The sequence below is a fragment of the Clytia hemisphaerica genome, unplaced genomic scaffold (genome assembly GCF_902728285.1).
Source record: "Clytia hemisphaerica strain Z4C2 unplaced genomic scaffold, Clytia hemisphaerica genome assembly, whole genome shotgun sequence".
Taxonomy (NCBI): Eukaryota; Metazoa; Cnidaria; class Hydrozoa; order Leptothecata; family Clytiidae; genus Clytia; species Clytia hemisphaerica.
This window is the reverse complement of record NW_027103551.1, coordinates 2,177,027-2,191,553: the sequence shown is the minus strand read 5'-3', so window position 1 is coordinate 2,191,553 and position 14,527 is coordinate 2,177,027. Positions and strand designations below refer to the sequence as shown.

The following is a 14,527-nucleotide window of genomic DNA, read 5'->3' as shown; positions in this document are numbered from 1 at the left end:
TTGCTAACGATTATTAAGTACATTTAAGATACAGGAAAGGCTGGTTTAAATTTCATTTTTGAAATTCAATCCTTTTTTAACTAAAACGAGACACAGTGCTATGTGAAACATCAGTACCACCATATATGTTGTGTAACGTATTTCAGATACTCTAGCAGTAGTCTAGTAGTTATCAGTCTTGACTTCTTGGCACTTGGCAAGTGAATAGCGAGATTATGTATTTGCACTTTTGAGGACGGTAAAGAGACTGTAGCGATTTAAAATAACCCGCAGTTCTGACCCGCAAAATCGAGGACGGTAAAAGTGATGATCGTCGTCCTCAGTTGGTCAAGATGTAGACAAATTAGAACCTTACCGTCTCCGTCGCTGAAAAACACACATACATAAACTCGGTACTGTACCTTCGCCCGGGTTAACTGTGAGGGGAATTGGGTACCGCTCTTATACAAGAGTGCAGGGAGATGTGCTTGACTGTGGTGTGTGCGGTGGTTGCTAAACTCGTCAGGTTCGACCATGCAAAGATGCACTCTTCTCCCGAGTCGTCTGAGTATAGTAACTTTACAACATCGGCTCTGTGTGTCACGAGCACGAGTTGGCAGAGCTAGGTAAGCGAAATGATTTCCCTTTCCTAGGATGGTGAATGCTGAATTGGAGAGGGCTTGTTCCTTATCCGTTTATCGGAAGGACTATCTCTATGATTCAAAATTGTATTGATTTTATTATTATACCATTCTACTTATCGATTTTTATGTTTTAGTCCATATAGAAAATCAAGGAATTACAGATAAAAAAGAGACTGGAATTCTATTGAAACCACTGAAGTCCAACAAGTTGAATTGGTCCAAAACCGAGTCTGGAAATTCAATCAATTTCTAGATCTGTGTCACAGATATGTACACAGTGATCATGCTGACAGAGAAATGGTTGTTTGGATTCCTTCTGGTTCATATTTTGTGTTGTTCTTCCGTGTCATCGAATATTTGCTCTCAATTCCAACTGGATTGCCCTTCAAAGAGATCTGATAAAAGTGTAAGTAAAGGGATGTTTAAAGAGATTTATTAAGGAGAATAACGTGCACCTCCCCCGTACTTTATCAAGGAGAATAATCCAATGATTCACACCCAAAAGTTTTCCACATTTTGAACGTGCAAGAAAACAAATCTCCAAGTTCAAGACAAATTTTAACTGAATATGTGAGGTGGTTTCCGATTGTTTTCATCCATATTCAACGCGATAACCATTTTCAGAAGTTCTTCAGATCCGCCGTTGTGGTTTTTATCACCAGGAAATTTTACCACGTATGTCTACTATATATATTATCTCCCCAGTCTCCCTGGATCCGCCGGGCCAACAAATGAGAGAGCTCAAGTATAGGGGAGATTTACATGGTGGGGAGATTTCAGCCTCGCCCCTTTTGAGCAAATTCTCAAATTCCTAGCAAATTGTGTCTCATTTTGAGCATTCAGCCTCTTTACTTTAACTGTTGTTTCGCCGGGCCTGGTTTGAAGTTGAAATTTAATTTCCAGTAAAAAGTCGTCTAGTCCCGTTGATGAGATTCATGCACACCTTTAAGCCCGGAAACCATGTGATGAAAACCCGCTTGCTGATTTCGATCTTTCCAATTGTTATGATGACGATGGCTTCACGACAGGTTTATTCATAGCCATTATAAAAAGACTGGTCTGGAAGGCTTTTGTCTGTTTCTGTTGTTAAAAGATAGGGCTTGTACCAAAATCGATTTATTTTGCAAACTTTTTGATCATGTGATTAGAAATTAGACCAATCCCAAGAGGAGATTTTGGTAACGTGATAAAAAAGTATGCAAATCGCAACTTTTTGTTTCTAACAAAAAAAAAATTGAACAAAAAGCTAAAATAGCACATTGCCAGACCAGGGTTTATTTGAAGGCATGTGCAGGTTGAAAATTAATTTTCCATTTGATAAAGTAAAATATGCTCCCCTTCCTTAGTAAGTAAGTCTGCGACCGCAGTCGGAGGCGACCCGAAGGCTCCTCTTTCGATAGCTATCTATCCGAAGGTAGGGGAGGGCGCCACTCTTTCTCCCTGGATTTCTCCACTTACCCTAAATCCTTCTCTTAGTTGCTGAGCATCAAGCAGAGAGACATCAAGTACCATTTTGGGAATCTTTGGTATGACCCGGCTGGGGGTTGAACCCACAACCTTGCGAACCGTAGCCGGATGCTCTACCACTGTACTACGGTCGCTCTCTCTACGCTCCCCTTCCTTAAGAACTTTCATTATCATTTATATATAGTAGACACACGTGGTGAAATTTCCGGGTGATAAAAACCGTAAAATAATGAATATAAGTGAAATTTTATATCAATCCCCCCCCTATCGCTTCAGAATGGGCCCGATAATGGGTAATCCAGAATTTGTTTGGTATCCAGCACACCCCTATCTCGCAGTCCCAGTGAAACTTTTTTTTTCAGTGGGGATAAAAATTCCTATTGAAATCTTAATGGGAATAGAAATTCTATTGTTTAAATGTTAAAAACTCCAGTGGAGATGATTTGGGAGTGCAAATTTTAGACTTTGATTTTCGAGTGGGGATGAAATAAAAGTCAATTTCCCAGTGAGGCTGAAACTCCAGGGTATTTTCCCACTGGGAACCAAATTTTTGTCGAATTTTCAGTAGGGCTGGGGTCCCAGTGGGTCAGTGACACAGAGGTGTTTCAGCTTAGAATCTTAATGAGGGAAATTCTTTACACAAAGTTTGATCTTGAGATTAATTAATGTGTTTATTTTTAGATTGGTTTTCGGTTAATCAGCATTCATGGCGAAAATTCCAACAAACAACAAGTAGACGTCAAAGATGACGTCATTGAAAGATTAATGGCGGATGGTTCACTTGCCCCAGGTTCCTTCCTACCAACACGAGCCAAAAAGGAGCAAGAAAAATTTAGAGGCGTTCCAAGATCAACAAAAACTTATGGAGATTTAAGGCGCAAGTTGTTTCAAATTCGAAACTTTGCTTTCCTGAAAAATGAGCAAGACTCCCTATTCAATGATCGAGAAGATCTAGATCTGCCATATGGAGATGTCAGTCCTTTAATGGAGAATCTTCCTTTCGCTAAATTTGAGCATTTAGATACTCCACATGATGCAAAAGAGCCTGTCATATTGAAAAATGAATATATCAACTTGGCTGCAGAACAAAGCCAAGAAGCAGCTCCTGGAAAGAAAATCGATTTCCCCAAGCTCGAGAAATTGGTCTTGCTAAAGAATCTTGTCAAGAATATTGAAAGTTCAGCTTCAGATAACGGAAATTCATTGGCGCCCGATGACATGACGAGTCCTTTTTCCAAGTTTGAAAAATCGTTCTTGCCGAAAAGAATCAGCAGGGGAAAGGCTGAAAACTTTGATTCAGGTGAGATCGGGAACTCGATGGTGCCCAAAAAGATGAACAGCCCACAGCACAAGTCTCAGGAATTCCTAAAATCGGCCAAGACCAAGAGAGAAGCTGATATTTCAGTTCTGGATGATGTGAATTCCATGCCAACTACCAATTTATATGAAAAAGACACAGTTAATACAGTAGGCTACTGGCAAATATTGAAACAAGGAGTCAGGAAAGATTCAGATGGTTTGAATGGCTTAAAAGACACTGAAAATAAAATGCATGGGGATCTAATTAAGCAACAAGATCTTATTTTCTTAGTTGCCAATGAGGAAACTAAAAATAGAGGATTTCAATTTTAATGTTTTTGTTTTGCTGGATTTGTTTTTTTTTTTTGCATTTGGTTCCATTCATTAATTGTCACTGACTGTCACTGACCCACTGGAAAATCTGGCAAAAAAATTCGTCTCCTGTGGGAAAATACCCTGGTATTTCAGCCCCACTGGGAAATTGACTTTGACTTCATCCCCCTCGAAATTCAATGTTTAAAAATTACACTCCACAACCATCCCCATTGGATTTTTTAACCTTGGAACAATAGAATCTCTATCCCCATCGGGATTTTAATACGAATTTTTATCATCATTGAGGAGAAAAGTTCCACCGGGGCTGTGAGATGTCCAAATGAAAGATTCAGATTCCGAAACAAATGAATCTTCATCGTAAACGGAGAATAAGTGTTTCAAAAGACATTATGAATAGATGGTTCTTCCTTTTGTCATATTCTTGATACGAAAATCAGCGTCATCAATCTCCTAAAATTTGAGCAGCTTTATATCTTTAAATGTTTTATTTTTTTTAACTGTTTCATTATATACAATGTCACTTACAAAACTAATGGTAATTATTTTTACCTATTTACAATGAAAGAAATTAAAGAAAGCTTATGGAAGTTGATAATAACTCTGTTTGGGTCCCCCGGGCCCGGGGGTACTAGGGTTGCGAGCTGACTTTCGACCCTTGGACTTACTGGGACTAAAAAGGAGAAAGCAAAGGAAAATTTTGTGAATTTTACGACCCTTACCAGGACAAATTTGACCAATTTTGACCAAATTTCGAATTTTCCTATTTCTCCTACCCTTAGTGGGGCTGAAATTTGATTTTCTGATTTTTCTGACCCTTAGCGGGACTTTGGAAATCTAAAAAAGGTACCCTTAAGGGCGGTACATACCGTTCCCTCCATTTGCCTAAGTACCCCCCCCTTCGGGTTTGGGTACACTTCTGTTTTCAACAATCCCAGCTGGCACACAACGTTATTTTAACGTTCATCTAACGTTATATGGACGTTGTGAACGTTAGATAAACGTTGAAACAACGTTGTGTGCCAGTTGGGGTGATCAGCGAAAAGATAATGAACTTCTCATCCAAAATCTTTGAAGTCTTCAGACGGTCTTAGCTTTTTGGGTTTCAAGCCTAAAAATGTTCTTAACATATGTTCTTCTTTTCAGCATTTTTTGAGTATTTTTGTCCATTTTCCTAAGAAAACAGGTGTTTTAGAGCCAACAAAGCCTTAAATGTTCTTAACATGTTCTTGAGATTTTGGCCACCGAAGTCTTTTTCTTATATAGTTTGTTCTTATAAAAAAAAATGTTTTGGCTTAATCAAGTTAACTTAGTTTGATAAGATAAAATCAATACAATATATCAGTTTTTCCGACTTACTTGCTTTTGTTTAGTTAAGGGACAATACCCCTTTTGCAAAAAAAACTAAATCTTGACGTAACACTGGTTCAAGACATTTCAATCTAAGTCAGAAATATGAGGGCCCAGTCATCCATCATAACATCATTGTTATTGATTGTTGTATGGAAGTTTCCCAAGTGTTACCAAAATGTTACGTTTTGTTAAATCCGACATTTTGTAAGAAAAACGTTTAAATGCTAAAGATACGATATAGGCCATTTCACAGTTGAAATGGATCATGGGTAATCAGGACTAATTGCGCCTCCATAACGGCTTCCCGTTGGCTAGACGCAAAAAACTTTAAAAAATTTCAAAACTTTGGACCAATTGTAAGTCTTCATTAGCTCGCAGTGGTCCTGATTACCCATTACACTTTGCGACTGTGAAATGGCCTATGAACCCATATCTAATGTTTCCTTTCATGAATGGTGGAGGTTACAGAATTTTTCAACCGCCATTTAAATCTTCTATGAATCACTATTAATGCAAAACGGATTCGAATGTTTACGACAAACAAAAACATCACACACATTTCTCCATTGAGCAATACTATATAATCCATCAGCTTTGTTGGAAACTGGATCCCATATGTAAAAATGAGGCCCTTTGAAGAAATATGTTCTTCCATCTAATGGCCATCTGAAAGCTGTATCAATACTGTTTGGTAGTCCAGGAAATACGGCTGATATTTTCTTTGGCCAACCATCGGCCACCTTACCATTTGGCAATCTGTCGTACGGTGGCCCAGTTGAATTCCACCTTGAAAAAGGGAAAGGAAGAAACGAATAAGAAAAACCTTGCAGAGTATTGCATCTTGAAACAGCCAGGTTACAGTTTAAAGGGTAACCATAAAAAATGACGGGATTTTGATGTCATAACATGCTATGCAATGGCAAAATATGCATATTTTTGCTGTCGATGTTGACGGTGACCTAGGAAGAATGCGTCGGTATTTTGGTATACGCAAAACTCCCAACGCCCCCCTCAAAGTATGTACTCACCTATACACAAAAGACTGTTGAAATAGGTAAGTATATCCATCAATATGTGTAAACGCTGCATCGATGGAGAAAGTGATCATTGAATACCATGCTGGAGTGTTGTATTGAAGGATCTTCTTCATCGGGATGGTGTTTTGGGTTTGTAAAACATTGTACTTGGTTTTCTGAAAAGTGAAAGAGGTTTCACTTTAACTTTGATTCAACATTGCATTATTCTGAAGTGGTTTACTTTTACCGCAAGTGTCACAGTGTAAGATTTTTTTTCTAGATTACAGCCGGGCTGCGCCTCTGATTTCATTTACATCATCATATCTGCAATTTTGCGTGATGATATTTGCTCAAGGACTCTATACGTCATTTTTTGTTTACAGTTTTTCAAGCGACTCCTCCTTTTTCTCTCACCCGCTAAAGTGCTCTCAACAAATGGTATCAGGAATGTTTTATAAATGTCGAGGATAGCCAATTAGCTTTACATTCTGTAGCCACGATTAGGTTGTGAATCGCTTTTCTTCTACTCTATGGTACCGAATAGTAGTGGGTCCGAATTTTAAGAAGGTTCCGAAATTTATTCAAAATCTAATTAACGGGGGAGAGTCTGAATAAAAAGGGGTCCGCTATTGTACCTCCAAACACCCCCAAAAGAAGGTAATTATAAGCTAAAAACAGGCTCTTTAAAGCAATGGGCTTTTTCAGAAAAAACCGCATAGCCCCTGTTGAGGAGGTCCATTTCCGTTCCAAGGGGGTAAGGTTTGATATGTGCCGGAATTCCATAGGGAATCTGTCAAAAATAACTGGAATTTCATGGGGGTAGCCTTTTAGATCCTACTAAAATTCAGAATTCCAGAGTAAACCTGAAATTGCCTGGAATTCCAGGGGGTTTCAGCATTTCCAGCCACAAAACGATGGACCTCCTCAACAGGGGGTATACGTTTTTTTTCTGGAAAAGCCCAATTCAGCTTGTAATAAATAGCTGAAAATATTTTGAAAAATAAATAAACGGGGGATCCTATTAAGAACAGGAGAGGTGGTCCGAAAATCTTTCGAAAATTAATAACTGGATGGAGACGTTTCTTCAGGACCTTAGAGTAAATTGTCTATCTTCTAAATTTTGGGTAAATAAGGATACTATGAGCAAAATTCTACTAAAGTGGGAGACTTTTTCAATTCGAATTCGCAAGACAAAATCAATCATTGGTAATTTAACTTTTTCCAAATAGTTTTATTTATTTTCAGGCTGGTCAGTGTTATGGATCGTGATAAAGCATAGAATCACTTACAATCCTTTGTTTATACACTCTTTTTTTATAAGACTTTTGTTTTTTCAATTCATGATGAATATTCTTAACTTTTTGGGGATAATCATTTTAGAATGTTTTTATTATACATTCTTATGTTAGCATCCAACCTAGCCTAACTGTAGCATGTAATACATACCTCGAGCAAAGATTTGGCATTTGTATGAAAGCTTTTAGCATTGGTGGGGAATAATTGGCAATTTACAAGTTAAGTTCTTTAAAAATTGGTATTTTAGGCTCAGTTATCTAATTCCATGATGATGTTATTCTAAGCATATTCTTAATTTTTTGGCCAATTTCATGACGGATATTCTTATAAAGTATATTCTTATAAAGAAAGCGTGTAGATATAGCAATTTTAGTAATGTTAAAATTATTTTCCTAGTTCTCAGCTCTTGTAATTTCAATTGCAACATAAGGTTATCAGACAAATAATCGTATTTTTATCTACGTAAAGACAGTCTAGACATAGAAAGGAGTCAAAGCATGCCATTCTAAAGCCTATTCACGATAAGTGTGCACTCTTTATTCTTTCACCTATAATTTTTGAAGGAATTCTTCAATTATTATAAATTTGGTATCGTTGGAGAGATATTTGTGAGTGGAACAATTTGAAATAAAAAATTCTTTGAAAAAATTTTAAAAATGAAGATGAAAATGAAGAAGAAAAATATGAAGATCTTGTAGAAAAGTGCAATAACTTTCATTTTCACTGGAGAGATTCTTTGACTTTAGGAGGTCATCACTGTGAAGAAATTTTACTAAAATATTTATTCAATATAAAGTTATGATACAAAGTTAATAAGTGATTGGCCCCAAAAAACAGCAAAAAACAGCAAAAAACAGCGTTTTTAGACGTCAACTAGCTTATAACTTTGTTTGGATATCTTTTGACTGAATGATTATTTTTGAGAATTTTTTTCACAGTGATGACGTTCGATGATCAAGAATTCACTTGATTTAAAATGATAGTTATAGCACTTTTCTACAAGATCTTCATTTTTCTCTTCTTCATTTTTTTAAAGATTTTTTTATTTCAAATTGTTCCACTCACAAATATCTCTCCAACGATACCAAATGTATAAAGATTGAAGAATTCCTTCAAAAGTTATAGGTAAAAGAAAAAAGAGTGCACACTTATTGAATTTAACGCATTCCTTCTTTTTGCGTGACATATATTTCAAAATGAGGCGATGGACTTTACTTTCAATGTGGCGTTTGTTTGAAAACCGCACGGTTCACGCGTCTTAAACGAGAAAAAATAGCTACATTCCCCATCCAGGAGTTTCAACTTCGAATGTTTGCTTCCATAATGGCGAAGGTAAGTAACTTATCAAAATATGAAAAAAACTCTATAGACTATCCCAGCTGGCACACTAACGTTGTTTCAACGTCCATCTCACGTTAGATAAACGTTGAAACAACGTTGTGTGCCAGCTGGGATATGACCAGATTTGAACTAAAGAATAAAAAAATCTTACTTACCTGGAATAAATAGAGAAATCCTTCAAATGAAAACCCCTCTCTGATCAAATCCATGCCGAATATTTCTTTAGTTAATCGAGGCCAGGGTCGTTTCCTGTCAACTGTATGTTTGATCGAGTCAAAGAGATAAACAAAAGGACCAACTATGATGTATGTTTGATCATTTATGGAGAAAATCGAATCAAATTTCTTAGGTTGACATTTTCCTATAAAAAACAATGAATATTTAATGTTCATATGTACCTTGATATGAGTCCTGGGAGGTACTGAAGTCCGTGCTCACGGTCTTGCTTTTATGCTAGGCCGACGAATGTAAAATCATTTTTCGTAAAAGCCCTTGCAAAATTTGGATAAGGTCAATGAATTCTTAGCAAAACCAGTGTATCAATCAACTATTGTTACCAATGGGCCATTCCATTTTATATCCAAAACAGGGGGGTGGATGAACAATTTTTCAGGGGGTATAAAAAAAGTATTTTTTCATTTTTCCAGCGGGTAAAAGGTTATTTCAAAATTTCCAGGGGGTAAAAGACTGATTTTAGTTCTCCACTTTCACTTTTAAGATATGAAAAGAATTTTTCCAAGAGACATTTTGCAAATTTTGAAATTTTCCAGGGGGTATTCACATTTTTTCAAAAATCTTTCTTAGCCTTGAAAAGGTTTTTCCACCCCCTCTATGGAAATTTTATGAAACAGCCCAATATAGCTGCCATATAGCTGCCAAGAAACACTAAGAAATTTCCAATGGACCCAGGGATCATTACTCAGAATGGCGGACCTCTATAGATATAATTCCTATACATCTTTAAGAACTTGTTTTGGCTAGAGGGTGAGCAGAAGCCTAAGGGATCATTGATAATAATTGATTGCTAAGTTGTTTTGCTTTGTCGAATTGGCCATAATCACCGGGCTAGAATCGAGACATACCATAAGAAGCTTGTATCTGCAACACATCATAATCAAACAGACGATAATCTCCCAAAACAGGTGTTGGTAGAACTGTATTCATCACAGATTTGATTCTATTTGGGACATGGTTTAATCCTAGTACATGACCAACCTAAAAAGTAAATTAATCGTTTAGATTAGATTTTATGGTTGATGGAGAAGTGGAATCTGCCCTATTTTCGGACGGAGGAGTGGAATTTGATGAAAATTTTAAAGACGGAATTTCGGAGATTAGGACGGAAAATCGGATAATTTCAGTCCAGAAAAACGGAATTTACCAATGAATTTTGCGGAATTTCGGGAATTGGCAAAAAATATTCAAAATTCGCGGAATTTTTGGACAAAATCCTTGAATTTAAAAGGAATTTTTGGTGGCGGGAATATTGGTCCTTTTTTAGACGGTTTGACGGTAATTGGAGAAAGAATTGGTGGTATTGCATGCGGTTCTCCCTAAACCCCTCCCATTAATTATAAGGAAGTACAATTATAGATGAAAACAGAATCTGACCACTACCTCTTTTTTACCCAGTGAATTGAAGCGAATTGGAAAGTAATGCGTTAGCCGTCCGATCTCATTATTGCACAAGGCCGAGGCAGCTTTTCTAGTAGTTTTAGCTAGTTAGTAGTTTTTTTCAATTGTTTTTCTCAACAACAAAGCAATGTGATAGCTGTTCGAGCTCAACATTTTACTAAGGTCTTTTCCAGTGGTTTTAAAGCCAGTGTTAGGTGTTTTTATCGACACTTTTGTTATCATGATATGTTTAAACTTGTCAAAATTCAATTTAATTTTTTTTTCTAAACATCCAACTTAAATAACCTTCATTTTATTCAATCATCTAAGTACCATTCTTCACAATACGAAAAATTATCAAAAATATTAACAAAACACCAACTGGAGGTGGTTCACTTACTTTCATAGAACTAACATTAAAACTAACCTCATGAATAGCCGTATAAACGAAATCAACGCCGCTCCCAGGTTTATTATCGTGTTTCGGAACTTCAAAATAATATTCCGATGTTTGATTGATCAGCCAGTGTTCAGCCAAGTCAAAATGGATGAATCCGATTTTCCGATAACTTAAATCCAGGTTTGCAGCATGTGCTACCTTTCCACCAACACCGTCAAATGGGCTTGGATCGCTATGGTTACCTTGAAAACAAACAAAAAAGTATAAACTTAGATAAAAAACTATAACTAAGGGCTTTGCTACGGTGCTCGTGGCAAGGAATGGACCACAGCTCCATTGGGACCCTCGCCCAGCTAGAAAACCTGGGCAATATTTGTTCCTCGGTGGAAAAATACCCTAGAGTCTTTCACTGGAAAATTGACTTCGTCTTTATCCAAATTTATAATTCAATTTAAAAAATTTCACTCCAAATCGGTCCCGTCCTATTCACCCCATCCCAACTATACCATAGAGATTTTTATCCCCATGGCAGGAGGAAGTTTTACCGGGGCTGTGAGACAGGGATATGGCAAAGGGCAACTTAATGCATAAGGAAGAAGATGGATGGACAATCCACTGAGATTCTTTGCCATTAAAGACTTGGGAAAACATGCCAACGTAATGTTTGATGCTATATAAGGCAGAAGTTATATTTAAAGGTTATGAGGAAATTTTAGATTTTTAAGATTTGAGCATGATAAATAATTTCATATACCTGCATAGAACCCAATGTAAATATCAGGCTTTCCATGCATTGCACCATTTTTGAATCTAACGTTGGTAATGGATGACCATCGGTTGAACGCATATTCAAGAGCTTTGTAAACAAGGTCTTCATCAAGGTATGAAGGTATGGTTGCGTTACTGACGTAATACCAAAAGATATTATCTGAAATTATAACATGTCATGGTATAATATAATAATAGAATCATGCTACGTATGTTTAACAGGGGGGGCTTAAGTTGATAGGATCTTGGTTCTTGTTAGAGAAATTTATAGTTGGAATTTGCAAAGATTCGTTGAAAGGACCTGTAAAAATTAAGAATTTGTTTTCCGGATATTAAACTGAAGTTATAATTGACACTCCAATGGAAATTCGGAATTTTGTGGCAAAAGTCAAAATTTCATTGGCATTTCATGGGATGTTTCTCATCCAGGGACTCCGTTTAAACGACGTTACCAAGAAATCGGAAAGAAAATCTTCGGTAACCTTGAAAACACCTCTAAAGATTATCCTCAAATGGATTATTTTGATTGCTTAAAGGGACATTAAAGTAGTAAAATGTAAACATTGCGCGAACCACGTGTCATTAAAGAGAACAATTAAAATCACGTGTCCAAAACAAACTTGTAAAACAATTGAACAATCATAATTAGCCATATTTGGTTTGATCTTTTATTTTGACATGTGACATTTGTTTTGATTTTGTATCCGCTGCATACAGTTTGTTTATAAATTTCGAAAGTACTGTTATGTCCCTTTAAGATATCAATTTAACTTTAGGTTGCCCAATCTATAAGGTGCTAAAATAAAAATGTTTTTTTTTAAATAATTAATGGCATTAATTAACTCATAATTAATTTCCGTTGGGTTTATTTACTCACCAAAACAATGATCGAAAAAGGTTCTTGAGAGCAATTTTCAACCCTTTAAAAATATGCTAATAATTTGCCTTAAGTATATTCTTACCCCGGCAGGGGGGGGGGGCTACTAGGGCAAGATGGGTTACGGGAATGCTCTGCTGGTCAGGGTACCTTTTTTAACCTCCACGAGTCCCAGGTGGGGTCGCAAAAACACCAAAATAAAAAAATCAGTCCCTCGTAGGGTGCCTATTTTTGGAAAATCTGGGGAAAAAGTAGAAAATTTTGGAATTTCAGTCCCATTCAGGGTCACTTTTTTCACAAATTTCGAGTCCCACGTAGGGTCCATTTTTCGAACCTCAGCGGAGCACCCCCGTCGGTCGACAAGGGTAGTACCCCCCCCCCGGGATTCTTACCTGTGTTTGTAAGCTTAAAATGGTTTGTTTGTGTATGTTTAGTATTGGTGAACAAATTCCCTTGTGTATAAGATGATGACTTGTTTTGTTGGTACTTATCAACATCCTTCATGCCACATCGAGGGGAGTTCATTATTTCCAATGTTTTCCTGTCAAGAACACCTGTCTGACGTAGTTTGTTGTATTCTTGAAATTTGCGAAGTGCGAAGGTGACTTGTGGATCATTTGGATGGTGTTTTGACTGTAGAAAACCATAATTGATAAGGTATGTCTAAAAATGAAAAACAGTTCTAAGCCTTTCATTGAAAAAACCTTCTGGTAGAGCACTTCGTTGCTGTTAACAAACTACTTTCACCTTATTTGGTAAACCTTTTATTGCATATTTTGGGCCTATATTTCCTATAGGAAACCTCGTTCACTGCGTATTATCGATTTTTTTTATGATTATTGATAGTGCTAGATAATATTCTCTGGTTTAATCCATCGACAATGTAAATAAAGCCACGGGGACAAGGTTGTAAGTTCCAGCCAATGAAAACAGCAGGATAGGACCATATTGTTTTTTAGCATGCCATGTTGATGCATACCCAGCTGGCACACAACGTCAAAACAACGTCCATTTGATGTTCACAACGTCTATATAACGTTACTTGAACGTTGAAACAACGTTGTGTGCCAGCTGGGTAAGCAAAGTTAATCGAAAAAGCTCTCGTAAGGGCTTCAACATGTGACGAACATGGATCACCATCCTACATTTATTTAAATCTAATCTTTTAGCAGTCGTGATAGCTAAATTCCCCTCATATCGTATGCGTTAACCCGGACCAGTAGTGTAGCCAAGAGTGGCACAAAATTTGTGTAGAAGAGCAGATTTTTATGACACAGCATTTATATATATTACGAAGCTTTATCACAGCGTCATTAAAATCTGCTCTCCCACAAATTTTGCCCTGCTACCACTAAACTACTACACACAAAAATTATGTATGGAGACTGCAAAGCCACAAATTTTGCCCTGCCTTGAAGTCAAGGTAGATAACCACTAACTGCACTAAACTGCTACACACAAAAATTATGTATGGAGACTGCAAAGCCCGTTCTACGTGCCAGCAACCGACCTATCAATAAAGCCGCTCTTTAGAATGGTATAAGGCTATACTTCTCAAATGAACTCACAACCATTTAAAATCATTTTTTTCCTTATAGACATCGGAAAAATGTATGGGATGAATGCAGGAGTAGTTAAAAGTTTCTTTTTTAGGTGAACAATTAGAAAAAAGTTTGTTGCCCAGGATTGAACAATGTAACATCTCCTTCTCACAGACCTGGTGGAATTTTTTCAGTCAGTGGAGGGGGGCAAAAATAACGGACCAAAACTCGATGGGGATTGATATTCCCATGTTTTTCTGGCTGGGAATTTAGGTTACATTGTTTTCAAATCAGAAAAAACAGTGGGGATGCGGAACAATATTGAATATTTTGCAGCAAGGATTGGCTTATTTGATTATTTTCAGTGGGGACAAAAATTGGAGTACAACTTTCCACCGGCGACAGTATTTTGGCTAATTTTTTCAACTTGGGAAGAGGTCCCATTGGGTTTGTGAGAGGGGTGTAATATACCTACCACAGCATCCAGTCTGTTGAACAACTGCACTTTCCAGCATTGGTTGATAATTGCCAAGAACATCAAGTAAATCTTCAAAAGTGACATTATTCAATTGTGAATGTTTTTAACTAAAACCCATTTA

At 36.9% G+C, this 14,527-nt stretch overlaps 2 protein-coding genes across 2 annotated transcripts; one reads left to right on the top strand and one right to left on the bottom strand.

Moving 5' to 3' along the window:
• The first annotated feature begins 756 nt into the window (after positions 1–756).
• Positions 757–4,777, top strand: LOC136800256 (uncharacterized). Its single transcript, XM_067056877.1, has 2 exons — positions 757–1,029; positions 2,772–4,777. Exons 1-2 carry the CDS (start codon positions 892–894, stop codon positions 3,720–3,722), a joined length of 1,089 nt encoding a protein of 362 aa, XP_066912978.1. The 5' UTR covers positions 757–891; the 3' UTR covers positions 3,723–4,777.
• A 223-nt stretch (positions 4,778–5,000) lies between these two features.
• Positions 5,001–14,527, bottom strand: LOC136800254 (interstitial collagenase-like). Its single transcript, XM_067056876.1, has 8 exons — positions 14,404–14,527; positions 12,780–13,050; positions 11,497–11,670; positions 10,770–10,984; positions 9,811–9,943; positions 8,884–9,089; positions 6,104–6,267; positions 5,001–5,861 (listed from the first exon to the last, which is right to left on the bottom strand). The coding sequence occupies exons 1-8, from the start codon at positions 14,488–14,490 to the stop codon at positions 5,570–5,572; spliced, it is 1,542 nt and encodes a 513-aa protein (XP_066912977.1). The 5' UTR covers positions 14,491–14,527; the 3' UTR covers positions 5,001–5,569.